Below are 27,601 nucleotides of genomic sequence, written 5' to 3'. Positions count from 1 at the left end.
TGCAGAATGACCAGTGTGCTCCCTTTCAATGCAGAATGACCAGCGTGCCCCCTTTCAATGCAGAATGACCAGCATGCCGTGCCCCCCTTCAATGCAGAGAGATCATCATGCCCCCTTTCAATGCAGAGAGACCAGCGTGCCCCCTTTCAATGCAGAGAGATCAACGTGCCCCCTTTCAATGCAGAGAGATCAGCGTGACCCCTTTCAATGCAGAATGGCCAGCGTGACACCTTTCAATGCAGAATAACTAGCGTGACCCCTTTCAATGCAGAATAACCAGCGTGACCCCTTTTAATACAGAATGACCAGCGTGACCCCTTTCAATGCAGAATGACCAGCGTGCCCCCTTTCAATGCAGAGAGACCAGCGTGCCCCCTTTCAATGCAGACTGACCACAGCGTGCCCCCTTTCAATGCAGAGTGACCACAGCGTGCCCCCTTCAATGCAGAGTGACCACAGCGTGCCCCTTTTCAATGCAGACTGACCACAGCGTGCCCCCTTTCAATGCAGACTGACCACAGTGTACCCCCTTTCAATGCAGACTGACCACAGCATGCCCCCTTTCAATGCAGACTGACCACAGTGTGCCCTCTTTCAATGCAGACTGACCACAGCGTGCCCCCTTTCAATGCAGACTGGCCACAGCGTGCCCCTTCAATGCAGACTGACCACAGCATGCCCCCTTTCAATGCAGACTGACCACAGCGTGCCCTCTTTCAATGCAGACTGACCACAGCGTGCCCTCTTGCAATGCAGACTGACCACAGTGTGCCCCCTTTCAATGCAGGCTGACCACAGTATGCCCCCTTTTAATGCAGACCGACCACAGCGTGCCCCCTTTCAATGCAGAGTGACCACAGGGTGCCCCCTTTCAATGCAGAGTGACCACAGCTTGCCCTCTTTCAATGCAGACTGACCACAGCGTGCCCCCTTTCAATGCAGACTGACCACAGCGTGCCCCCTTTCAATGAAGACTGACCACAGCCTGCCCCCTTTCAATGCACAGAGTATAGGGTTCTGGTATGTACAGAGTACAGGAGAGTGCTAGGCACACCTCAGCTATAACTTCTTCACCCCCCCCCCCCCCACACACAGCCCTCTCTCCTCTGCCCTCATCACTTTTCTGTAACTGACTCTTCTATCCACTGCAGTCACAGCTTCCTTTACCCTTTCAGTGCACTAAGTACACACTCATTGTTGGCTCCTGAATTCCTCCAGCAGGTAGGAGATAAGGATTAGGCTGCAGCTCACCCCCTCCTCCCCTTGAACATGCTGCAGTCAGCCAGTCCAGCACTTGTCCCGATTCTAGTGCAGAGCAGGGAAGATAATGAAAGAGCCGTGAGAGAGATTTTACTTTCATTTTCTGCTAGTGAAGTGCAAGGCTAACTGACACTGAAAAAACCCTGAGGAGGGAAATAGAGAACTGATCCTGACCCTTTGCAACTTTGTCCCAGCGCTCCTTTCTTGTACACTGCTTGCCTGAAAAAGGGGGCGGGTCTGGGTAGCAGTCCCGCCCATACCCAACATCACAGCTTAGTTTTGACAGCTGAAGTCTGTTATGGTGGCTGCACAGGGCACACCTCGCTGGCTTGTTCACCATTCCCACCCTATGCTGGATGTTCACACTGCTGCCTGCAGGTCCTATTTAGGTAAAAGTTATAATCAACAGGATTAATACGGGACAACAGCCTGTACAGCGGGACACAGGTCTGAATGCGGGAAATCCGGGACTGTTGGGAGACATAAATAGCAATCACCTCCTCGTCTGTATTCTGTAGCTTTAGTTTGGTCTTAGTTGGGCTGCAGGAGGAGGAGGAGAATTTTGTGTCCCTGTGTGGCTGTAATGCTGTCTGGTGAGCTGTCTTTTGTTGGAGCCGAGCTACAGAGCAGCCATCTGCATCTGCATCGGTGGTAAACCACACCCCCCCCTAATTATTTTATTTATATAAATAAGCCTTCAAGGAAATGTTCTGACTTTGAGAGATCTTCACCACCATTCCTATGTGACCATTACATCCTTGCAATTCATGCTTAACATCTTTGTTATGAGTGGACTGATATATATTTTTATGCTTTATAATATATTTTTTGCATTTTCTTCGCCAAAAAGAGTTTTCTTATTTTTTAGGTATACCTTGGTTTTGAACTTATCCCTGTAAAATAGTTATTATACAGGAATGGTTATTATGAGATGTTTCTCAGGGCTGCAGTTCCTGTGAACTCTACAATATGGTGATCTCACTTCTACCCAGACAGGAAATGTCTATGGAGTAGAGACAGGAAGTGATGTCAGGTACAGATAGGAAGTGATGTCAGGTACAGACAGGAAGTGATGTCAGGTACAGACAGGAAGTGATGTCAGGTACAGACAGGAAGTGATCTGGAACAAAGACAGGAAGTTCTACCTAGTACAACATAGCAAGAAGGCGTCACTGGAAGAGGCAGTAGAGGAGGTAATAAGATCTTATTTTCTATTTACACCCAGTAACCCCCCCACCCTGTCATGTCCGTCCTCTTCCTCCATAGTCACTGTGACCTCTTTTATCTCCAGCAGATGATGATACACACATATATAGTGTGGAAATTTAGATTAACCCTTTCAGGGCCAGAACATTTCCCCACTTATGGGGCCGGAACATTCTCTTCATTTTGGAGATAAATTCTAGTAATATGTTCCTCCAAACAAACAGCACTGACAATAAATAGACAAGACAATGACCATCCTGACCATACATGGCCTACAAAGGGCAATTATTACACTACACAGGCAGCCAATGGGCAATCATTACAATATGCAGCCAACACAATGATGGAGTGCAGGGGTCAGGAGTATGGAGCATAAAGCCCCTTACATTGCTGGTCAGGAGGAAGAAAACATTCTCCAGCCTGCCATGAAGAATATTTATCATCATTGGTGTCAGAGGGAGGAACTGTGAATTAAGGACTTGGGAAGTAATAGAGCTGAATAACTCTGAGAGGTTAGTGGGGATGTGGGGGCCTCTGAGGGGGTAGTCCAGGGCAAGCAGGCTGCAAGGTAAAAGGGGCTGTTGGTTTCTAAAGCAGTGCCGGTGCTGGAATTCAGAACCCCAGGAACCCACTGCCACTCTGTACAATGTCCTGAATACTAACCAAGAGAGCAAACATCTCCCCCTGCTGTCCTCCTCCTCCTCACACTGGGCTGTCATTGGAGGAAAGAGAACAGACTCCTCCCCCACAGCTGTCTACTCCACCAGCAGCATCCTCCTATTATATAATCCAATCTTTGTTGGGGGCGGAACGTTGCTGGGATTCTTTCCTTTAGTGATTATTTCTCTAAATGATTCTTTATACAAGTGATTTGCTTTTTAAACTCTGCCTCGTCTGAATGTCTCACCTGAAGATTTCTTCTTTGTCCCTCCACAGGTATGTCCCAGCTGATTCCCACCCACCCATAACTGAAAAAACTGAAAACCTATTGCTTCCTGTGTTTGTGTGTTGCTCGGGTATGTCCCAGTCCATTCCCACCCACCCATAACTGAAAACCTATTGCTTCCTGTGTTTGTGTGTTGCTCGGGTATGTCCCAGTCCATTCCGCCCACAGCTGAAAACCTATTGCTTCCTGTGTTTGTGTGTTGCTCGGGTATTTCACAGTCCATTCTCATCCCCCCACAGCTGAAAACTGACTTTTCGTGCACTGTGTCTGTCTGCATTTTGGAATGTCGCCTTCACCATCTGTTGCCCTGTCTGCATCTTTATAAATGTTTTTTTTTTGTTAGCTACCAATCCTTTATATTAACTCATGATTAATTATTAACAAACAACCACCCCCACCCCTAACAGTATAAAACTAGAGCACCCTTATGGGGACAGCACGTTACTGGGGGGAACCTTGCTGGAGGTTCTTACCTTTAGTGATTCTTTCTCTAAGTGATTCTTTATACAAGTGATTTGCACTTCAAGTTCTGCACTTTAGCGATTGCACAAAGCGAACATACATAACAAACTGCACTGAAAAGCACCAAACAGACTGCAGGTGCTCCTGTCTCTCTATTCAGCTCCTTCCACTCTGTAACATGCGCTCTCTACCACTCCTTCTGGTAGTTGTGTTCTCTCTCTTTCTTTCACCCCTCTTCTCCACCCCACACCATATATATATATATATATATATATATATATATATATATATATATATATAATATATACCACCCTCCCTCTTGCCTCCTTACTGCCAAGCAGACCTATTTTATCACTCTCATTAACACCTTCTCATCCAGTCCCTGTCAACTCTTCTCTACCTTCACCTCTCTTCTTTGTCCTCCACTGCCTCTACCCACCAAATTACACACTGCCCAGGAAATCACCAACCACTTCAAAAATAAGATTGATTAAATTTGTGAGAAGATCTCCAATGAACAGATACCTCCCCCACTTAACACCCCGTGTCCACAGGTACAATCATTACTTTCCTCATTCAACCCTGCAACTATTGATGAGGTTGCTAAAAAAATTTCTAACGCCCACCTAACTACCTGCCCCCTGGATCCTGCTTCCTCACAAATGCTTTGGTCACCATCTGGCTCCATTCTACACTCTCTAACCCACATCTTAAATCTCTCCTTCTCTACTGGCATCTTCCCCAACTCTCTAAAACATGCACTAGTCACCTCCATCTTTAAAAATCCCTCACTGGACCCCACCGATCTTAACAACCTTCGCCCCATATATCCTTATTCCAATTTTCCTCCAAACTCTTTGAACGTCTGATCTACAACCAACTGAGTGAACATCTGACTGAGAACAAACTTCTTGATCCCTTCAGTCTAGAATTTACCCTCAACACTCCACAGAAACTGCTCTCCTTATGGAGAATGGCTGAAACCAATGGACACTATTTGGACCTCTCTGCTGCCCTTGATACGGTGGACCCCCCCCCCCCTCCTCCTTTAAAAACCTTTACTCCTTTGGTCTTCATGACTGTACTCTTTGCTGGTTCTCATCCTACCTATCCCACCCCACCTTCAGCATCACTTAAAATTCTACTTCCACCTCTCCTCTTCCTTCTATTTGGTTCCCCAAAGCTCTGTTCTTAGACCTCACCTATTCTCAGTCTACAACTCCTCCCGGGGTCAGCTGATAGCCTCCCATGTCTTCAAATACCATGTCTACGCTGACGACCCCCAAATCTATCACTCTACCGCTCAGATAACTCCATCAGTCTCCTCACGTATCACTAATTTTCTAATAGACATATCAGTCTGGATGTCACACCACTTCCTCAACCTCAGTCTATCCAAAATCAGGCTCATAATATTCCTTCCCCTAAGTGCCGCTTCCCTTGACTTCTCTGTTATAATCAACTGCTCAGTCATCAGCCCATCCCCCCCATGCCAAGGTGCTAGGTGTAATCCTGGACTCTGTCCAAAGCTTGCCGCCTCAACCTCGGCAACAACTCCAAAATATACCCCTTCCTAACCAATGAAATCCACTCCCTGGTCATCTCTTGCCTTGACTACTGCAACCCCCCCCCCCCTTATTGGCTTACCCTCACATAGGCTATTCCCCCTTCAGTCCATCATAAATGTTTCCGCCAGGCTCATCTATCTTACAAACCTCGTCTGCTACCCCTCTCTGCCAATCCCTCCATTGGTCCCACTTACCCAACGAATTACATTTTAATTCTAACAATAACTTAAAAAGCCCTCCACAACTCGGCCCCCAGCTATATTACTAACCTAGTCTCAAAATACCAACCACATTGTTCTTTTCATTCCTCCCAAGACCTCCTGCTCTCTAGCTCCCTCGTCACCTCCTCCAATACTCTCTTCCAGGACTTCTTCAGAGCCTCTCCGATCCTATGGAACTCCCTACCCCAATCTGTCTGACTATCTCCTACTCTGTTTGCTTTTAGATGATCCCTGAAAACCTCCTCTTCAGAGGATCCTATCCTGCCTCCACCTAACAACTATACTTTCATTTTCTCCATCAGCTCATCCCCTACAGTTATTACCTTTTGTATCACTTGACCCTCCCTCCTAGATTGTAAGCTCTAAGGAGCAGGGTCCTCTGATTCCGCCTGTATTGAATTGTATTGTAACTGCACTGTTTGCCCTCATTGTTGGTGCTATAAAAATCCTGTATAATAATAATAATAAATATTAAACGTGTTCCCATGGGGGCAGTAGTCCTTAAATGTACAGCAACCCTCCTATTACCCCCTCACATCCACATCTTATTATTGTGACCAATACCATCCAAATAATTCTTACTTTCATTTCCCAAAGTTATCCGTCTACAAGGAGACCTGTATAGATCAAATGATGGCACCAATGAGGATGGAGGAGGACCGGAGTCACATGACTGAGAAGATACTAAACCTTACCCTGGAGATCATCTACCTGCTGACCGGAGAGGTGAGGAGGATTCTGGGAGGTCACATGACATCACTCGTATCTATATTAATAAAACACAGACCTGACCGGAGAGGCGAGGAGGATTCTGGGATTCTAACATGATATTCCTATTGGTTCCTCAATACAGAGATTTCCTCTTCTGAAGTCAGGTGATCATATGACCATCACAGTGCCTCCATGTGACTCCCTAAAACCTGAGAGACACAACATGCAGAAGATTCTAGAAGTCACCAAGAAGATGATGGAGCTGCTGACAGGAGAGGTGAGCGGTGCTGGGAATTCTTTTTTGTAATTTTATTTTTATTGAATTTCTCAAAAATAAAGAAGTTACATCCATTGTATTTCACAACACAGACAATGAAGAGGGTATATAGATATTACACCATGAAGAGGGTATATAGATATTACACCATGAAGAGGGTATATAGATATTACACCATGAAGAGGGTATATATAGATATTACACCATGAAGAGGGTATATATAGATATTACACCATGAAGAGGGTATATAGATATTACTCCATGAAAAGGGTATATAGATATTACACCATGAAGAGGGTATATAGATATTACACCATGAAGAGGGTATATAGATATTACACCATGAAGAGGGTATATAGATATTACACCATGAAGAGGGTATATAGATATTACACCATGAAGAGGGTATATAGATATTACACTATGAAGAGGGTATATAGATATTACACCATGAAGAGGGTATATAGGTATTACACCATGAAGAGAGTATATATATATTACACCATGAAGAGGGTATATAGATATTACACCATGAAGAGGGTATATAGATATTACACCATGAAGAGGGTATATAGATATTACACCATGAAGAGGGTATATAGATATTACACTATGAAGAGGGTATATATATATTACCCCATGAAGAGGGTATATAGATATTACACCATGAAGATGGTATATAGATATTACACCATGAAGAGGGTATATAGATATTACTCCATGAAAAGGGTATATATATATATATATTACACCATGAAGAGGGTATATAGATATTACACTATGAAGAGGGTATATATAGATATTACACCATGAAGAGGGTATATAGATATTACACCATGAAGAGAGTATATAGGTATTACACCATGAAGAGGGTATATAGATATTACACCATGAAGAGGGTATATAAATATTACACCATGAAGAGGGTATATAGATATTACACTATGAAGAGGGTATATATAGATATTACACCATGAAGAGGGTATATAGATATTACACCATGAAGAGGGTATATAGATATTACACCATGAAGAGGGTATATAGATATTACACCATGAAGAGGGTATATAAATATTACACCATGAAGAGGGTATAGATATTACACCATGAAGAGGGTATATAGATATTACACCATGAAGAGGGTATATAGATATTACACCATGAAGAAGGTATATAGATATTACACCATGAAGAGGGTATATATAGATATTACACCATGAAGAGGGTATATAGATATTACACTATGAAGAGGGTATATAGATATTACACCATGAAGAGGGTATATAGATATTACACCATGAAGAGGGTATATATAGATATTACTCCATGAAAAGGGTATATATATATATATTACACCATGAAGAGGGTATATAGATATTACACTATGAAGAGGGTATATAGATATTACACCATGAAGAGGGTATATATATATTACACCATGAAGAGGGTATATATAGATATTACTCCATGAAAAGGGTATATATATATATATTACACCATGAAGAGGGTATATAGGTATTACATCATGAAGAGGGTATATAGATATTACACCATGAAGAGGGTATATAGATATTACACCATGAAGAGGGTATATAGATATTATACCATGAAGAGGGTATATATAGATATTACACCATGAAGAAGGTATATAGATATTACACCATGAAGAGGGTATATAGATATTACACCATGAAGAGGGTATATAGATATTACACCATGAAGAGGGTATATAGATATTACACCATGAAGAGGGTATATAGATATTACATCATGAAGAGGGTATATAGATATTACACCATGAAGAGGGTATATAAATATTACACCATGAAGAGGGTATATAAGTATTACACCATGAAGAGAGTATATAGATATTACACCATGAAGAGGGTATATAGATATTACACCATGAAGAGGGTATATAGGTATTACATCATGGAGAGGGTATATATAGATATTACACCATGAAGAGGGTATATAGATATTACACCATGAAGAGAGTATATAGATATTACACCATGAAGAGGGTATATAGATATTACACCATGGAGAGGGTATATATAGATATTACACCATGAAGAGGGTATATAGATATTACACCATGAAGAGGGTATATATAGATATTACACCATGAAGAGGGTATATAGATATTACACCATGAAGAGAGTATATAGATATTACACCATGAAGAGGGTATATAGATATTACACCATGAAGAGGGTATATAGATATTACACCATGAAGAGGGTATATAGATATTACACCATGAAGAGAGTATATAGATATTACACCATGAAGAGGGTATATAGATATTACACCATGAAGAGGGTATATATAGATATTACACCATGAAGAGGGTATATAGGTATTACACCATGAAGAGGGTATATACTGTAGATAATACTCTTTAGCTTACAATAGACATACAGCATACTTGGACAGTATATGCAGTAAACTGAAATAAGTCAGAGGAACCCTCAAAGCTCTGGATAGAACATGGAGCTGTTTGGCCATCTGATGGACATGTCTGGGTTTGGTGGTTGCCAGGAGAACGGTACTTGCCTGACTGCATTGTGCCAAGAAGAGTTGAAGCTGTTATAGCTGCAAAGGGCGGAGCCAACTCAATACTGAACCCTACGGACTAAGACTGGGATGGCATTAAATTTCATGTGTGTGTAAAGGCAGGCGTCCCAATACTTTTGGCAATATAGTGTAAGAGAAGGTTGGCGGGGAACAGGGACCTTTTGCAGTGGTATTGTTGGCTTTTTCATTAACTTGACTGTTCTTATCCACCACATTGTGGGTAATAATCTGTTGTGAGACTTTTCCTCTTAATAGACCTGGCTGTTTTTTTCACAGTCCTGCAGATAATTCTCCTTCTAGTGACCACTGGGGGCGCCTAGCGTGGTCTTTTGTTTTGTGTATGCCTGTATCTTGCACTATACAAAGTGTATTTGACAGCTGCATAGGCTTGTCCTGGTCTTCTCATGAATCCATCTATGATCTGTGCCCTCAGCCCTCGGTATAAATGTTTGTTTAAAGTGACGCAACTAAAATCTATTGGCTTCGGCCCAGGGCAGGATCCTTCCATAGGACAGGGAATCTGGGATTGAAGGATTATATAAAAGGTAAGCAGGAGAGAACATGGTGAAGAAAGAAAATACCGTGTGCAACATTTTTTCCATATGGACAACCTAAATAGCATAGGGGAGGAGGATTGTTTCAGTGGAGAGGACATGGTGGAGTCAGCTGACCATAATAAAGGGCATGGGTGAGTGGGGTAGATAAGCCCAAATTCTATTTCAGACCAGCGACTGGGTGGAGGATGGACAGACCAGGACATTAAAGTGTGGAGATGGGAGGCATAATAATAATTTAACCACTTCCCACTGGAAGGCCATCATATGAGAGAACACCGCTCAGGCTAGTCAAAGTCCACGATTCAAGGTGGGTGCTGAACCTCGGCTCCCCACCAGGAGAAGCATTAAAGAAGAAAATGGTTGCACACCACCACGGAATCCAATGAAGAAAAGTTCCGTTATTCACATAGGTGGTACAAGGTACAGCAGGGTAGAACAGTAGATGCGTTTCACATGACTGCTACGTACTTGTTCACTACCAACTACCTTGCACCACCTACAGTATGTGAATAAATGAACTTTTCTTCATTGGATTCCGTGCTAATGTGCGACCATTTTTCTTCTTTAATATCTGGATGATGGGTGCAGCTGCAGGCATCATCCAGATATCCTTTTTTCAGCCAGTGATTCCCTATCTTGTGCAATCCATCCTAGCAGCGCATGAGCCACTTGATTGCTTTTACATGCAGTGGGACGTCCTCCCCTCCCCCCCCCTTTCCACCGTCCTTTAGTGCCACTCCGAGCTCTCCTGTGCGACCAGGGAACCAGAAAACAGATCCGGCAACTGATTACTATAGAGCTGCTCAAAGACTGGATGGTCCCCGGCAATCTCTATGCTCCTGGGAGGCCGAAAGCAATATCATGACACCACTTCTGGTGCTGGCAGATGTAAACACTGCCAGGTTTTTATCCTGGAAAGCAGAGATCTATTTTTTTTATCTTATGCTTTCCCGGGTAGAGGAGATATCTGGGGTCTATGTGACCCCAGATTTCTCCATAAAGAGGACCTGTCACGCCTTATTCCTATTACAAGGGATGTGTACATTTCTTCTAATAGGAATAAAAGTGATCAAAACAAAATTAAAGAGTTGGTGTACAAATAAAAATAAAGTTTTTAAAACACTCCTGTCCCCCGTGCTCGCACACAAAAGCAAACGCATATGTAGGTTGCGCCCGCATATATAAACGATGTTTGGACCACACAATGCGAGGCATCGCTGGGAATAATTCTAGCACTAGACCTCCTCTGCAACTCTAAACAGGTAACCTTTAAACATTTTGAAAGTGTCACCTATGGAGATTTTTTGGTACTGTAGTTTTGCGCCATTCTACGAATGTGCGCAATTGTAAAGCATGATACTTGTTTGAAATCTATTAACTCAGTGTAACATCATCTTTTATATTTTACAAAAAATTGGGTTGCAGTATCTATGGTGTTTTTGTTTGCATTAAAACTTATTAACCACTTAAGCCCCGGAAGATTTTACCCCCATTCCGACCAGGGGGTATTTTGCGATTCGGCACTGCGTGACTTTAACGGACAATTGTGCGGTCGTGCGACGCTGTACCTAAACGAATTTGACGTCCTTTTTTTCCCACAAACAGAGCTTTCTTTTGGTGTTATTTGATCACCTGTGCGATTTTTTTTTTTTTTTTTTTTTGATCATGCGCTATAAACAAAAAAAGAGCGAAAATTTTGCAAAAATAACAATATTTTTCACATTTTTTTATATGAAATTCCCCCCCAAAAAATGTAAAAATCAAAATTTTTTAACATTTTTGGCCAATTTGTTTTCTGCTACCTATGCTTGGTAAAAAAAATCACAATAAGCGTATTTTGATTGGTTTGCGCAAAAGTTATTGCGTTTACTAACTAAGGGAAAGATATGTAATTTTTGTTGTTTTTTTTTTTAACTAACTAATAATGGCGGCGATCTGCGATTTTTTTTTTGCGGGACTGCGACATTGTGGCGGACAGATCGGACCCTTGACTGACATTTTTGACACTTTTGGGGCTACCAGTGACATTGTTACAGTAATCAGTGCTATGAATATGCACTGTTACTGCAAAAATGACACTGGCAGGGAAGAGGTTAACTTTATTGGGGAAGGAGGGGTTAAGTGTGTCCATAGGGGCGTGATTCTAAATGTCATTGGACATGGCTACTCGTGTAAGAACAGAGATCAACGGTCCTACATAGTAGAACCGTATGATCTCCATTTTTACACAGGGGAGAATGACAGGCGGCTTTGTTTACATTAGCCGCCTGCCTTTCTCCCTTCACGGCGCACGATCGCGAGTGACCGGCGGACATCGGGTCCGCCGGTCACACACACTGACTTCTTAGGGAACGGGGCGGGCGCGCGCCTCCGCGGGCGGGCGCGCGCTCGCCCGCTATTGGCTCACAAGCCAGTGACAGGCTAGTGACGTACCGGTACGTCACTTTGCCTGGCTGGGGCTGACCGCCGCAGTATATGTACTTGTGGCGGTCAGCAACCGGTTAAAGTGTATTTTTTCCAAAGTGTTTGAAAAATTGCTGCAACCGCCATTTTATTCGCTAGGGTCTTTGCTGAAAATATATATTTTTATTGTTTGGGGGTTCTGAGTAATTTTTTAGCAATGAAATGATGATTTTGACATGTAGGAGATAAATGCCAGAATTGGCCCGGATGGGAAGTGGTTAACAGGTCGGTGCTCCCAGACCGCCCCGAGATCTCAGCCAAAGCAAAGTGGATTGTGCTATGCGATGGGACTTATGGTGACATATAAATGTAACAAATGTACTTTGCAGCAATTTCAGCAGAGAAAGAGGGACTTGGACCGGGAGAGTCTCCAATAGGTCCAGCAGTTTGGGGAGGAACCACATTTTGAGGACATTTACCGTGCCTAGCCAGGAGATATTATACAGTAAGCATCCCATTGTTTCAGGGATAAATGTATGTCTTGAAATAAAGAAGGAAGGTTACACAAAATGAGGTTGAAGGATTGTAAGAGGTGCATGAAAGTCAGCCAGCCCCCAGTCTGATGTACTCACCCTCCAGTCTGTCACCAACCAAATAAAACCTGTCTCTTGGTACAAAGAACAGGGGTTTAGTTGACACACATTTGCAAACGCATGTGAAAGCTGCAGAGCCACTTCACGGCACCCTGTTATATCTGCAGTCCTACACTCTTAATTTAGTGTCTCCACACTGGAGGCACATGGCCGCTAATGGGTGGATGGGGGAACAGGTGAGAGGGAGACAGCCCAACCTCCCCCAACCCATCCTCATCCACGACTGGCTGTTGTCTCAAAGACTCAAATAATTAGGTTTATAACCATGGTGCAAACTGGAAAAGACCAGCTGAAAAGCATTACACCTCCATCCCCTTGGTGGATGCAGCATATAGATAGGAAGGGATTTTATGTATGGGGCATGGCCTGTAAAGCTCACTGCCTTTGAAATCCCTAATTTCCTTTTGGGACTTTATGTGAGACAAGCAGGTCATGCTATTGGTCTCCATCCCTGTCTACGGAAAACACTAAGGTCAAATCAAAACTGCATCCACCAAAAACGCACGAAAATCGCACGGTGGGACTTTATATGAGGCACCAAGCTGTGAGCAAGGCGTCTCCATCCCTGGTTGCTTAAACATATTGGACTAGGTGGGACTTTAAATGAGACCCAAGCTGGTGTTGCCCGGCGTCTCCATCCCTATAACAAAACACAAAATGAGGTTGAAGGATTATAAGAGGTGCATGAAAGTCAGCCAGCCGCCAGTCATACATAAAATTAAGAGTGTAGGACTGCAGATATAACAGGGTGCCGTGAAGTGGCTCTGCAGCTTTCACATGCGTTTGCAAATGTGTGTCAACTAAACCCCTGTTCTTTGTACCAAGAGACAGGTTTTATTTGGTTGGTGACAGACTGGAGGGTGAGTACATCAGACTGGGGGCTGGCTGACTTTCATGCACCTCTTACAATCCTTCAACCTCTTTTTTTCTTGTTATAGGGATGGAGACGCCGGGCAACACCAGCTTGGGTCTCATTTAAAGTCCCACCTAGTCCAATATGTTTAGGCAACCAGGGATGGAGACGCCTTGCTTACAGCTTGGTGCCTCATATAAAGTCCCACCGTGCGATTTTCGTGCGTTTTTGGTGGATGCAGTTTTGATTTGACCTTAGTGTTTTCTGTATACAGGGATGGAGACCAATAGCATGACCTGCTTGTCTCACATAAAGTCCCAAAAGGAAATTAGGGATTTCAAAGGCAGTGAGCTTTACAGGCCATGCCCCATATATAAAATCCCTTCCTATCTATATACTGCATCCACCAAGGGGATGGAGGTGTAATGCTTTTCAGCTGGTCTTTTCCAGTTTGCACCATGGTTATAAACCTAATTATTTGAGTCTTTGAGACAACAGCCAGTCGTGGATGAGGATGGGTTGGGGGAGGTTGGGCCGTCTCCCTCTCACCTGTTCCCCCATCCACCCATTAGCGGCCATGTGCCTCCAGTGTGGAGACACTAAATTAAGAGTGTAGGACTGCAGATATAACAGGGTGCCGTGAAGTGGCTCTGCAGCTTTCACATGCGTTTGCAAATGTGTGTCAACTAAACCCCTGTTCTTTGTACCAAGAGACAGGTTTTATTTGGTTGGTGACAGACTGGAGGGTGAGTACATCAAACTGGGGGCTGGCTGACTTTCATGCACCTCTTACAATCCTTCAACCTCATTTTGTGTTTTGTTATAGGGATGGAGACGCCGGGCAACACCAGCTTGGGTCTCATATAAAGTCCCACCTAGTCCAATATGTTTAAAGAAGGAAGGTTAGCTTAGTATAATGAGGAGAAGGTGTCACATGAATAACGAGGTATTTGAGGGAACAGGTACACTAGTGATACGAGTAAGCGGATTGTAAGGTGCCCAGAGTTGTGGGAGGAATGTTGATAGAAAGAGCCTCAATCTTAGAAGTATTAATCTTATACCCCGGCAGTGTACTCAGGTAGATGATTGACAATAATTGGTAGTTATAATTTATATACAGCATGTTTGTTACAATGAATGTTTTATTATATATTCAGAGTGGAAACCTCAAGGATGATAATATTGATGTTAAAGAAGAGTATAAAGAGGAGGATGAGGAGTATGGAGTGATGGAGGAGTTTTCAGAAGGACACAAGGATATGATGGAGCCACCTAATACCAGGAACCCACCAGAGAGATGTCCCCGTCCTCTGTATTCCCGGGATTCCACACAGGAAGGTCACACCGTCCCTCAATGTTACAAGGTTGGTGCGATAGAGTATCTAGAACATGGACTTGTGGAGATGATGTGTGGATTATTTTTTGTGAGCTTATATTTTACAGATGATTTTTCTCTCATTTTCTTAAGGGTGAAGATCTGATAGATATAAAAGTTGAGGTTAAAGCAGAAGAAGAAGAGACGTATGTGAGGGATGATCAGCAGTCTATGGAGGAGGATGGAATAACGGGGACATTTATAGAGGAGGACATTCCTACAGAGATCAGCACAGGTGGGTCATTACACAAAATACTAGAGATTAGCTTCGAATTCGAGTCAAAGCTAACTTCAACTCAAACATTGGTCGTTCGATCGTTCGTCGAATGACAAACAAATATGCTTCTTCGCAGGAAATTTGAGAATCCCTTAATGCACTGCGCGCGCGCTGCACGTTATGTGATTGGCCAAAGCATGCACCCTGACCTCATGCTTTGGCCAATCAAATGATCTCTTCCATGATTGGACTAAAGGCAGGCTGCTTTTAGCCAATCATGGCTCAGGGGCCAAGTACACGCCTTAAACGACATAAAGGCTGCCCACACAGCCGCAGCGTGTAGTGTGATTGTGCGGGCGAGGAGACAGGGAGAGCAATGCGTTTGAGGCATGGCAAGAGTAGCTTTTTTTGGAGTTTGTCAGACAGTGCAGCCAGAGAGACATTCTTAGCAGTGTAGGGAGGGACAGGAATGTATTTAAGGCAGGGAGAGAATCGTTTCTTTGCAGTTTGTCAGACAGTGCAGTGCCAGTGATTCATTCCTAGCAGGGAGGGAGAGAGATTTCATCTATAGGGCTATCGAATACATCATATCAGTGAGAGTATTGTTAATCGGTCACTTGCGTACATCTGTAAGCACCACAGCTCATCTATAGGGCTATCGATTACATCATATCAGTAAGAGTATTGTTAATCGGTCACTTGCGTACATCTATAAGCACCACAGCTCATCTATAGGGCTTTCCATTACATCATAGCAGTGAGACTATTGTTAATCGGTCACTTGCGTACATCTATAACCACCACAGCTCATCTATAGTGCTATCAATTACATCATATCAGTGAGAGTATTGTTATTCGGTCACTTGTGTACATCTATAAGCACCACAGCTCATCTATAGGGCTATTGATTACATCACATCAGTGAGAGTATTCTCAATCGGTCACTTGCGTACATCTATAACCACCACAGCTTATCTATAGTGCTATCAATTACATCATATCAGTGAGAGTATTGTTATTCGGTCACTTTTGTACATCTATAAGCACCACAGCTCATCTATAGGGCTATCGATTACATCATATCAGTGAGAATATTGTTAATCGGTCAGTTGCGTAAATCTATAAGCCCCACAGCTCATCTATAGGCCTATCCATTACAGCATATCAGTAAGAATATTGTTAATCGGTCACTTGCATACATCTATAAGCACCACAGCTCATCTATAGTGCTATTGATTACATCATATCAGGTCATTGAGTATCTATTGGTCAGTTGCGTATACCCTATATTGATCTGTATCAACATCATGTCCAAAAGGCTGACGAGGAGAGGCCGAGGCTCACAGGCCACGAAAAGAGGGCAAGCAGCCTCTGTGTCCATTGTGAAAAGTGGTGATCACAGTCGACAGTGCATCCTCTGCAGGCAGGGCACACCTGTCCTTTATTTCGGATACTGCCTGTGCTATTCAGCCACAACATGTGGAAGAGTTGGTGGAGAGGATCAAAAGGCCGTCCTCGTCCTCTGACACCCATGCTCACAGTAGTTTGCCTTCCACAGCAGCTGCCAAAGCGGCCCGTTCCACAGGCTCCTTCTCCAAAGCTACTACTTCTGTCGTCCCACCATCATGCATGGAGGAGTCACCTGAACTATTCGATCCTAGGGTCAGTGACATGCTGCTAGAGGAAGCGCAGCAATTTGAAAGCTGTGATGTTGGTTCGAAGGTTGATAAAGGGAATAGCGTGAGCCTAGAGAGAGGGGGTGACAATGACGGACAAGAAACCAGCAAACCAGCAGTCATGTTGCCACAGCTGAAGCATATTGCCAAGTTTGTGCCAGTGATGAGGAGGGGGGGGGATGATGAGGTCACTGACTGTACTTGGGTGCCTGACAGGATAGAGGAGGGGGAGGATGGGGAGGATGCACAACTCCAATGAGGCAGGATGTGCTCCAAGGGGCTGCCATAGCAGTAGCCAACCTATTGGGTCACAGCATAGAGCTCCACAGGTGCAGGGTGCTGCAAAATCCCTGCGGACTCATAAAAGTTCATTAGTGTGGGCTTTTTTCAGCACCTGTGCAGTAGACCGCAGCGTTGCTGTTTGCAACATCTGTCTAAAGAGAATAAAGCATGGCCAGAACACCAGCTGCTTTGGCACCACATGCTTGACAAGGCATATGATGACCTGCCTTGCAGTCCATTGGCAACAGCACCTGAAAGAGGCACCAGATCAAAACCAGCATACATTACCTTGCTCCTCATCTGTGATCTCTAACCCTACTATACCTCATGCCTTCTCAAATACCAGCATTGAGAGGGATGATGGTATAGCAATGAGTGGCACAGAGACTTGAACCCAATCTGCTAGCAGTACACCACTGCTTGATTTGAGCAGCAGGCAAATTTCACTACCCCAGTTTTTGAACCATAGAAAGAAATATTGTCCCAGCCATCCACATGCTCAGCGTCTTAATGCTAGCTTGGCCAAATTGCTAGCATTACAGTTGCTGCCTTTTCATCTGGTAGACTCGGCTTCTTTTTGCAAATTTGTGGAATGTGCTGCACCACAGTGGCAGGTCCCAAAAAGGCATTTCTTTTCATGTAAGGCCATTCTGGCTCTCTACCGTCATGTGGAAGGTAGTGTTTTGGCCTCGTTGGACAAAGCGGTCAGCAGAAAGGTGCACTTTACTGCTGACTCTTGGTCCAGCAGGCATGGACAGGGACATTATATTTATTTCACGGCGCACTGGGTAACTCTCCTGGCAGCTGGGAAGGATGCAGGACAGGGTTCAGTGTTACAGCTTGTTTTGCCACCACACCTCCAAAAAGGTGGAGCTGGTTCTGCCACATCTGGCTACTCCACCACCATCTCCTCCTTCTCCATGTCCTCTTCTGTTCAATTGTCATCTGAAGCAGCAGTGCTCCCTAAGCGTTCCAGGGGCTACGCAAGCAGTCAGGCTAAAAGATGCCATACTGTGCTTCAGTTGGTCTGTCTAGGGGATAGGACATTCTGTCAGCTCTGCAGGGGCAAGCTCAGAGATGGAGGTGCCACGACAGCTTAAACCAGGAATGGTTGTATGCGACAATGGCACCAACCTTCTCTCTGCCCTCCGACAGGGACACTTGACACATGTTCCATGCTTGGCATATGTTCTCAATCTGGTGGTGCAGCGTTTCTTGAGCAGATACCCGGGCTTCCAAGATCTCCCGAGGCAGGCCAGAAAAGTCTGTGGCCATTTCCGCGGTTCATTCAATGCCAGTGCTCGCTTATCTGACATTCAATGAGAATTCAACCTGCCCACCAACCGCCTCATTTGTGACAGGCCCAGCAGGTGGAACTCAACGTTGGCAATGCTGCAGCGGCTGCACATGCAGCAGGACGCCATCAATGAGTACCTGTGTGAGTATGGCACAAGGACAGGGTCAGCGGAACTTGGCATTTTTTTGCCACGCCAGTGGCTTTTGATTAAGGATGCATGCATTGTCACCATTTGAGGAGGCCACAAGGATGGTGAGCCAGGATGATGCATGCATCAGTGACACTATCCCACTAGTCTACCTGCAGGAGCACACGCTGCATGGAATCATGGACAAGGTACTTGAGGCAGAACAGCAGGAGGAAGAGGAGGACTTCCTTTGCAAACAAGGCCCCCTTTATGCAGATATCATTCCTGCAGGGACACACAGGAGGAAGAGGAGGATGAGGATTTCGGCAGCATGGATGTGGAGGATAGCATACAGCAGTCTTCAAGGCATGGTTTTAATTCCCCAGGAGTTGTACGCAGTTGGGGAGAGGTTGCTACTGCTGACAATGTCATACTTAGTGACCCAGAGGACTCAGAAGCTCGTGCCTCCTCCAACTTACGCTGCATGGGCTCCCTGATTCTGCAAAGCCTGCGAAAGGACCCGAGAATTCATGCGATCAAGGAGAGGGATAATTACTGGTTGGCAACCCTTCTTGATCCACGTTAAAAGGATAAAGTTGCAGAGCTCATCCTGCCTTCGCAGAGGGAGCAGAGGATGAAACATCTTGAGGAGGCCTTGAAAAAAAATTTGTGTACCGCCTTTCCAGACACTGGGAGGTCAACATTCTCTGGACGTGTTTCTGAGGCATCGTTCAACCAAAGGAGGAGCGGTGGAGAAGGCAGCCGGCTGACCGATGCCTTTAACCACTTAAGCCCCGGAGGATTTGGCTGCTAAACGACCAGAGGGTATTTTGCGATTCGGCACTGCGTGACTTTAACGGACAATTGCGCGGTCGTGCGACACTGTACCTAAACGAATTTGGCGTCCTTTTTTTCCCACAAACAGAGCTTTCTTTTGGCTGTATTTGATCACCTGTGCGATTTTTTGATCACGCGCTATAAACAAAAAAAGAGCGTAAATTTTGCAAAAATAGCAATATTTTTCCCTTTTTTTTATATGAAATTCCCCCCAAAAAAAATGTAAAAATCAAAATTTTTTAATATTTTCGGCCAATTTGTTTTATGCTACCTATGTTTGGTAAAAAAAATCGCAAAAAGCGTATTTTGATTGGTTTGCGCAAAAGTTATTGCGTTTACTAACAAAGGGAAAGATTTTTGTCATTTTTGTTGTTTTTTTTTTTAACGCGTAATGGCGGCGATCTGCGATTTTTTTTGCGACATTGCGGCGGACAGATCGGACCCTTGACTGACATTTTTGACACTTTTGGGGTTACCAGTGACATTTCTACAGTAATCAGTGCTATATATATGCACTGTTACTGTAAAAATACACTGGTAGTGAAGGGGTTAACTTTATTTGAGAGGGAGGGGCTGTGTGTGTCCCTAGGGGCGTGATTCTAACTGTGATTGGCTGTGGCTTCAACTGTATGCAGAGTGATCAATGGATCTACATAGTAGATCCATGTGATCATCTCTCATACAGAGAGGAGAATGACAGGCAGCTTGTTTACACAAGCTGCCTGACTTTCTCCCTCTCCCCCGCCGATCGCAGAGTGGCCGGCGGCGATCGGGTCCGCCGGTCACACGCGCGGGGGGGTCCGTGACCACGCGGGAGCGGGAGCGCGCCTCCGGCGGCGCGCGCTCGCTCCCTAAACCCTCACAGGCGAGCGACGTAGACCTACGTCACTTTGCCTGTGAGGGGCTGACCGCCGCCGTAGATAGTCGTGCGGCGGTCGGCAAGTGGTTAAACAGTTATTTTATCCTCAGCAGCACCCAGGGCTGTAAGGTTTAAGCAACCGTCAGCAGCGTCTCCATCATATGGTGCATGATTATCTAGGCGCAAGAGTAGACTTGGAGACCTTTCCAGCTGAGCATCCACTGGGTTACTGGGTCTTGAGGATGAACCAATGGCCAGAACTTGCTCAATATGCAATGGAGCTACTGGCCTGTCCTGCTTCCAGCGTGCTTTCCGAATGGATGTTCAGTGGTGCTGGAGGTTTTGTGACGGATAAAAGAGTGTGTCTGCCCACAGACTCTGTTGACCAGCTGACTTTTATCAAAATGAACCAGTCCTGGATCAACAAGAGCTATCAAGCCCCTGATGCAGATGTAACTGATTGAATTTGCTAGGGGTCTGCCATCCCTTGAAGACTGCATATACTGCCTATCCTATTCCTCTACCTTGATTCTGCTAGCTTCCAACAATGCTTTTGGTTTAGATCACTACCAACGCCCAAGGCCTAATTTTTCTGCACTTGTATGACAGGTGCATACAATTTAAATGTCTTATGTAATTTTAACAGCAGGCCCTGTCCCTGGGCCCTGCTACCTGTGAGGGGTTATGGTGTTCAGGCACCAACAACACCAAAGGCCCAATATTTTTGCACCTGTGTGACAAGTTGTCACGATTGACCACGCCCACGGCGACTAGCTAACTGAGACGTGGTTTCATGTCTGGGGAGTATGAGGGAATAAGGGAAACTCCTACTGAGTAATAAGACACTTTCACAGCCCACACTGCCTTTGGCCACCACTAGAGGGGGACTCCACTCCCCTCCAGCTGGCTGATCACACACAGGCAAATATGAATCTTACAATCTGGTGCACTGTAAGGGTTGGGGAGCAGTCTAGCAATTATCACACACTACTAGGATTCCTCCAGCTATCCTACAAGCTAGAACCCCGGTGTTAATCACTCTTCCCACTGTCCACACCCCACACACCATAAACGATAGCCTGCCACCACCCAACAGTTTGTCCACAGACTGGTCTGCTGGGCCACCACACACACACAGATCTCTGTCTAGTTTACAATCTGCATGCAATCTGCCAACATGCAGTGCAATTGCATACAGATTGGCATGTAACTTAGACCAAGCAATTAGGCACTAAAATGCAACAATCTCTCCAGAGATATGAGTCCTAGCTTAGTACACAGAAGTCACTTATTAATTTTATAATTTAATATCCCGAAAGTGGGCAGTGCATAAGAAATAAACACAAAAAAAAGGAAGTTACAAAAAATACAAAAAGACACACAATTGGCAATTTGCTCTGAAAATAAAAAGGAATAAAAAACAGAAATAAACTTTACCGAAGCTTATCCCTTGGTAGAAGCATACCGGAAACCATGTGGGGACTCCCCAGTTTAGAACTGGCTTCATGGAAGAACAATGTCCATATCTCAGGTTTCCCAATTTATTGGAATATGAATGTGGGCTGGACTTTAGCCCTTGACCAATCAACCCCAGGGGGTGTCCCATCGCAGCCCACAGGATGTTTCCTGTTCGGAAATGACCAGAGTTGAATCTACCCAGAACGGCACTGACCGCTAAATCAGGGATAGGAATTCTGACACCAGCGCATCGGTCTGATTGTGACAGTACCAAACTATGCCTGCCTGCCGCAATCAGGTGCCATATAGCGGTTTTGTGCGTTTCTCTAGGATTCTACACACGCTACAGACACAGATTTACATGTACATGTAGCCCAACACGTGAACCATAAGAAGGAATTATTTTCATCTCTCTGCCACTAATATTTTACCTATTATGAGAGATAAAATACATTCCTTTGATCTGATGATACCAATCAAAGCTTGCAGACTGTTTGGAGCCTATATTCGCCCCCTGTGGATCCCCTCGCAGCCAAGATGACCAGCAGCTCTCTTTAAGGCTTCAGAAAGGTGACAACTTTTGTTCACTTGCATGGGAGACTTTAATTGGCATCCAGGTGTCACCTCCATCCCAGAGACCAGTTCTGTCCCTTTCAAATGCTAATAAAAGGACATGTGTATGACTGATACTAAATACTATATTCTTAATACACAGACAATAGACACTACATTCACAATTATACTATTTCTACAGATCACTTAATATCTCGCTAAGGCAAAGCTACCCTACTCTTACATTTATGTTACACAAGTACATGCAATTTCAAATTTGTATGGAATTCTTACCAGCAGGTCCCGTTCCTGCACCCAGCAAGAGTAACTGCAAGGTCTTGGTTATGGTGTTCAGGCACCACCAACAGCAAAGGCCCAATTTTTGGCACCTGTATGACAAGTACAAGTGATTTCATATTTGTATGGATTTTTTAGCAGCAGGTCCCATTCCTGCGCCCAGCAAGAGTAACTGCGAGGGGTTGGGGTGTTCAGGCACCACTAACAACAAAGGCCCAATTTTTCTGCACCCGTATGACAAGTACATGCGATTTGAAATTTGTATGTATATTTGTATATGACATTTTTTCCTTTAGAAATGTTAGTATTGCTGAAGCAGGCTACATACATCATAGAGATGCACTACTTTACAGGCACATTCAGGGGACCCCCCAGGAACTATATTTGAAGGAATTTTTAATTTTTATAGTTTCATTTTAAGCCTCATTAAAATCAGTAAATCACTGCTCCTTTAAAAATGGTTGTTTTTAAAACTTTTTTTTCATTGCTACATATTCCCCAGGCCAGGGCCCGGACCCGGACCCTCATACACTTTTTTGAGGCAATAACTTGCATTTAAGCCTTCAAAATAAGGCCATTTGATTATCGAGGTTCGAGTCCCATAGACTTCAATGGGGTTTGTTTATTCAAACAAACTTTTCCTCTGTTCCTGGTGTTCTGGTGCGAACCGAACCGGGGGGTGTTCGGCTCATCGCTACTAAATGCATTCCTCCACCTATACTGCTCACTGATTGGTCCAGAGTGCCCAGGTCTAGCAAGATCTCTGACCGCAATTTTCTCAGATTTGCTTGCTCTGATATCTGCTGGCTGTGCCGGGTGTATAGTCTCAGACCCAAGTCACTGAGTGCAGTCTCAGGAGATGGCAGGCAGTGGTGTGGGACCTCTACAATTTGTCTCATGTAACATATAAGTTTCCATTGATTACTGAATACCAATATTATGAGTCCTGACCCCCACACTATATACTCTATGTTGTACATTACATACTCCTGACCCCTGCACTATATAATCTATGTTGTACTTAATTCTGATACTATATAGTCCTAACTTTTGTATCCTATATAATAAGTTGTACATTATATAGTCCTTCGTTTGCACCCATTTTCTACAAGCTGGATATTTGATATCTGATGGTTTGATTGAAGCACAGACATTTACATGTTGATAATAATGTGATAACATTCTCAGACTTTGGAACCTTAAACAGAAAGTGATATTTGGGGAGGAGTCAAAAACCCAATGATGGTGGTCTTCAGGATCAGTCCGGTCTTCATCTTTGTTGTTCTCCCCGATCCTCACTCTCTGACCTCTGGTGGGGCTCAGCCCCACTGTTATTTATGACTAAACCATGGACTAAATAAGGAAGTGCAGGACTTCTTGTGTTGGGAAGATTGCAATGAGTGACAAAGGGGGAGGGGACACTCGTCCTATAATCCCCTCATCACTGTCACTCCTATAAAAGACAGTTCTCGTTGTTTCCTCACTCTCTGACTAAGGTCCATGAATAAAGAAATGAACTGGTAGGAGATCAGAGGACCCATTTACTAGTTACCTTGAGGATGGAATTTTAAGATCCTCAGAGACAAAGCTGCCTGATGTGGGTGGAGTCCGGGTTTAGGGGAACCATTCTGCTCATTTCTAGTAATAATCTTTTTATTTCTATTTTAGTACATGGACGGGAGATGAGGAAAACCTCAGAGGATTGTCTCAATTTGTCTCCAGACTGTAAAGTAGAAGATGAGGACATCACACAGTATAGTCTAGGAGAAAACCCGGCTACCTCAAATGTCCATCCGACACCACACAGTGTAGATGGACCATCGTATTTCTCTTATCCTGAGGAACCTCAGACTGTGAGGGATGGTGCCGTCCTTCCAACAGATAAGAGGTTTTCCTGTACTGAGTGCGGGAAGTGTTTCCATTTTAAATGCAATCTTGATGTGCACAAAAGATCTTGCACAGGTGAGAAGTCCAATCTTTACGCACATCGGAGATTACACACAGGGGAGAAGCCATATTCCTGTAATGAGTGTGGTAAAGGTTTTTCACATAAGTCCCATCTTAACACACATCAGCAACTACACATGGAGCTGAAGCCATTTTCCTGTTTGGAGTGTGGTAAATGTTTTGTACGAAAATCAAACCTTGTTACACATCAGAGGTCTCACACAGGGGAGAAGCCGTATTCCTGTCCTGAGTGTGGGAAATGTTTTTCACAGAAGTCCATTCTTTACAGACATCAGAGGTCTCACACGGGGGAGAAGCCATTTTCCTGTTCAGATTGTGGTAAATGTTTTGCACGAAAGTCAAACCTTGTTATACATCAGAGGTCTCACACAGGGGAGAAGCCGTATTCCTGTCCTGAGTGTGGGAAATGTTTTTCACAGAAGTCCATTCTTTACAGACATCAGAGATCTCACACGGGGGATAAGCTGTGTTCCTGTCCTGAGTGTGGGAAATGTTTTTCACAGAAGCCCCCTCTTAACACACATCAGAGATCTCATACAGGGGAGAAACCATTTTCCTGTCCTGAGTGAGGGAATTGATAATCACTGAAGTCCTGTCTTCCTGTACATCAGGGATCCCACACAACCCTTGAGGTGTAGTAGTGCCTTGAGTGCAGAAAATGTCTTCTATATGAATGTTGCTGGACATCACAGCTCTCATGTGGGGAAGAAGCACACCCTGATATACACCTCAGATATACACCATGGCTGATCTTCATCATGTAAGAAACACTTCATAAGGATATCAGAGATCACCAAAGACATGGATGAAGTGTTGTGCTGTGTTGGCCATTGATAGCAGTAGAAAAATAAAAATGGAGTCTATGACGAAACTGCTTGGCACCCCAACTATGTGGTTCCTTCTGCCAAATCGTGCTTCCTGCCCTCCAAACCGTTTTGGGTAGACTGAGAGCTAATACCAGCCCCTTTTACCCAAAATATCATACACAAACAAGATGTGAGGTAAAATCCAAAGGAATGACTGTTTATTGAAACTCAGACACATACATCATACCGTACAGGAGGACATCCCCTCCTGATCATATTACCCTAACAATACAAACTGTAAACAAGAATATATGTAACATAACTAAGGAACAGCCAACATGAACTACGCTACTCCCCCTCTAGCAACTAATAACTTACAGTGATATACTTAACATGAGCTAATTAACTGGTCACTTAAACCAGCCTAGGTGGAGGGGACAATACTAGCAGACAGACAGGGATAATTGAACAATGGGAGAGATCTACTTAACATAAACACATTATAGCAGGAGGCCCCAGTGGTTTCAGCTGATTACATAACATCTACAGTCATTGCTGGTTTGAGGCATAGAGGCCCCAAATATGGATATGGAACCTCCAGTTCCCAGAGTCTGTGTGTTTTGGAGAGACATGAACTTGAATCAGAAACAAGACCACTCCACGGATTCCCCAGGCATACACCTCCCAAAGAGTGTAAAGAAAAGGTTTGGGCCTTTACATGATAGACACGACAAACCAAAGCTGACAGGACAAAAATACCGTATTTATTGATACAACAAAAATGAAATGATTACAAACATGGTATACAATAGTATAAAAGGATGATAAAAATCAAGTACAGAACCCCAATCCAAGTTAATAAAGACCAGCATGTCAATCAACATGAGTAAGAGAATGATTGAGTAAGGTCATAGCATCCATAACTGATGCGTTTCGTGGACTAAATCTTGCCACTTCTTCAAGAGTAGATGTATGATCGGTGTCTGATAATAAACATACGTATAAGGAATTGTGATCATGTTGGTAAATAAAAACTGGGCAGGGGTGGAAAGGGGAGACAGGCTACCACATCCCAAGACTTACATAGAACTCTGGCAGTAACTGGTACCGGAGGTGAAGGCATGGACCCAGATGTCTCCCACGGGAGCTGAGGGTGCAGAAGGCCCCCGGATATGGCGAAAAACGCCACACATAAAGCAGAGTGTGGTTCAGAGTGATTGGAGTAGTACTGATAACACCATAATAAAGTATCTATAAAAGATAAGTAATATAAAATAGTAAATGAGTATGTAGTATATGGAAAAACATCGTACTACTAGAGTGGTATCAGTGGAAAGTGAAAGGATAAGATAATCTAATAGATCCAAGTGCCTGAGAGGTAGGGTGAGTAAGGAATGAGGGAAATAAAGAAAGTAGGCTCAAGGGCCAAGTATGGAGGAACCATGATGGTAGAAAAATAGACCAAGTAAATAATACCTCAGAAAGAAAAAAGGTAGATATGTGCACCCAAATGACCGCAATGGCAGAAATATTACCAGATGGTGTGAGTTGTAATGAAAAAGATGTGCACTAAAAGTAACCAAAGTGAAAATATATAAGAAGAGAATACCAAAGAAGTAAATCCCAGACTCCAGTGTAAGTGCGTCCCTTATTCGCCAAAGCCGCCGGCAATAGTGCACCCAATGTCACGCCGCTGCATGTGTGGGGACCCGCGGGAACAGCAGGAGGATAGCCAAACCATCCAACGGGCCGCCTATTATACACAAAGAATGAAAAACAGCAGTTGGCGTCAGAATGATGGCGTTGATGAGCGGCGGCGCCGCCCACCAGATCCCCCGTGCCCGATAGAGCAAAGGGAGAGGAGGAGGGCATCCGCCACACATCGCAGCTCCCAGGACAGACAGCAGGCACCAAGTCAAGCCAGCCAGCCAGTGAATATCAGAGTACCTGTAATAAATTGTATGGAGCAGAGTCCAAAGGGTATCAAATGTACATCAAATCTCCATCCCTAAATCGCGAAGATAAGAGGGGGAGGGCAGGACTTTACATGAGGCGCACAGTGGGAATGGCTGTGCGTCTCCATCCCTAATTCAATGAAAATAAAGAAAAGGTTTGGGACTTTACATGAGAGACACGACAAACCAAAGCTGACA

At 44.2% G+C, this 27,601-nt stretch overlaps 2 protein-coding genes across 2 annotated transcripts in view; both read left to right on the top strand.

Annotated features, from left to right (window-relative positions):
- LOC309550260 (uncharacterized protein) overlaps positions 1-27,601 on the top strand; it is a gene marked incomplete at both ends in the record, with an annotated part of 1,652,360 nt that overhangs the window by 803,530 nt on the left and 821,229 nt on the right. The window lies entirely within an intron of this gene.
- The window catches only part of LOC309549831 (uncharacterized protein), a gene marked incomplete at its 5' end in the record, with an annotated part of 163,935 nt that overhangs the window by 13,063 nt on the left and 123,271 nt on the right, over positions 1-27,601 (top strand). Inside the window, 1 exon segment of the mRNA XM_082250332.1 lies at positions 24,789-25,061. Coding sequence (XP_082106458.1) covers positions 24,789-25,061 — 273 coding nt within the window.

Source organism: Pelophylax lessonae, assembly GCF_965119305.1.
Source record: "Pelophylax lessonae genome assembly, chromosome: 3".
Taxonomy (NCBI): Eukaryota; Metazoa; Chordata; class Amphibia; order Anura; family Ranidae; genus Pelophylax; species Pelophylax lessonae.
This window is presented reverse-complemented; position numbering and strand designations above follow the sequence as displayed.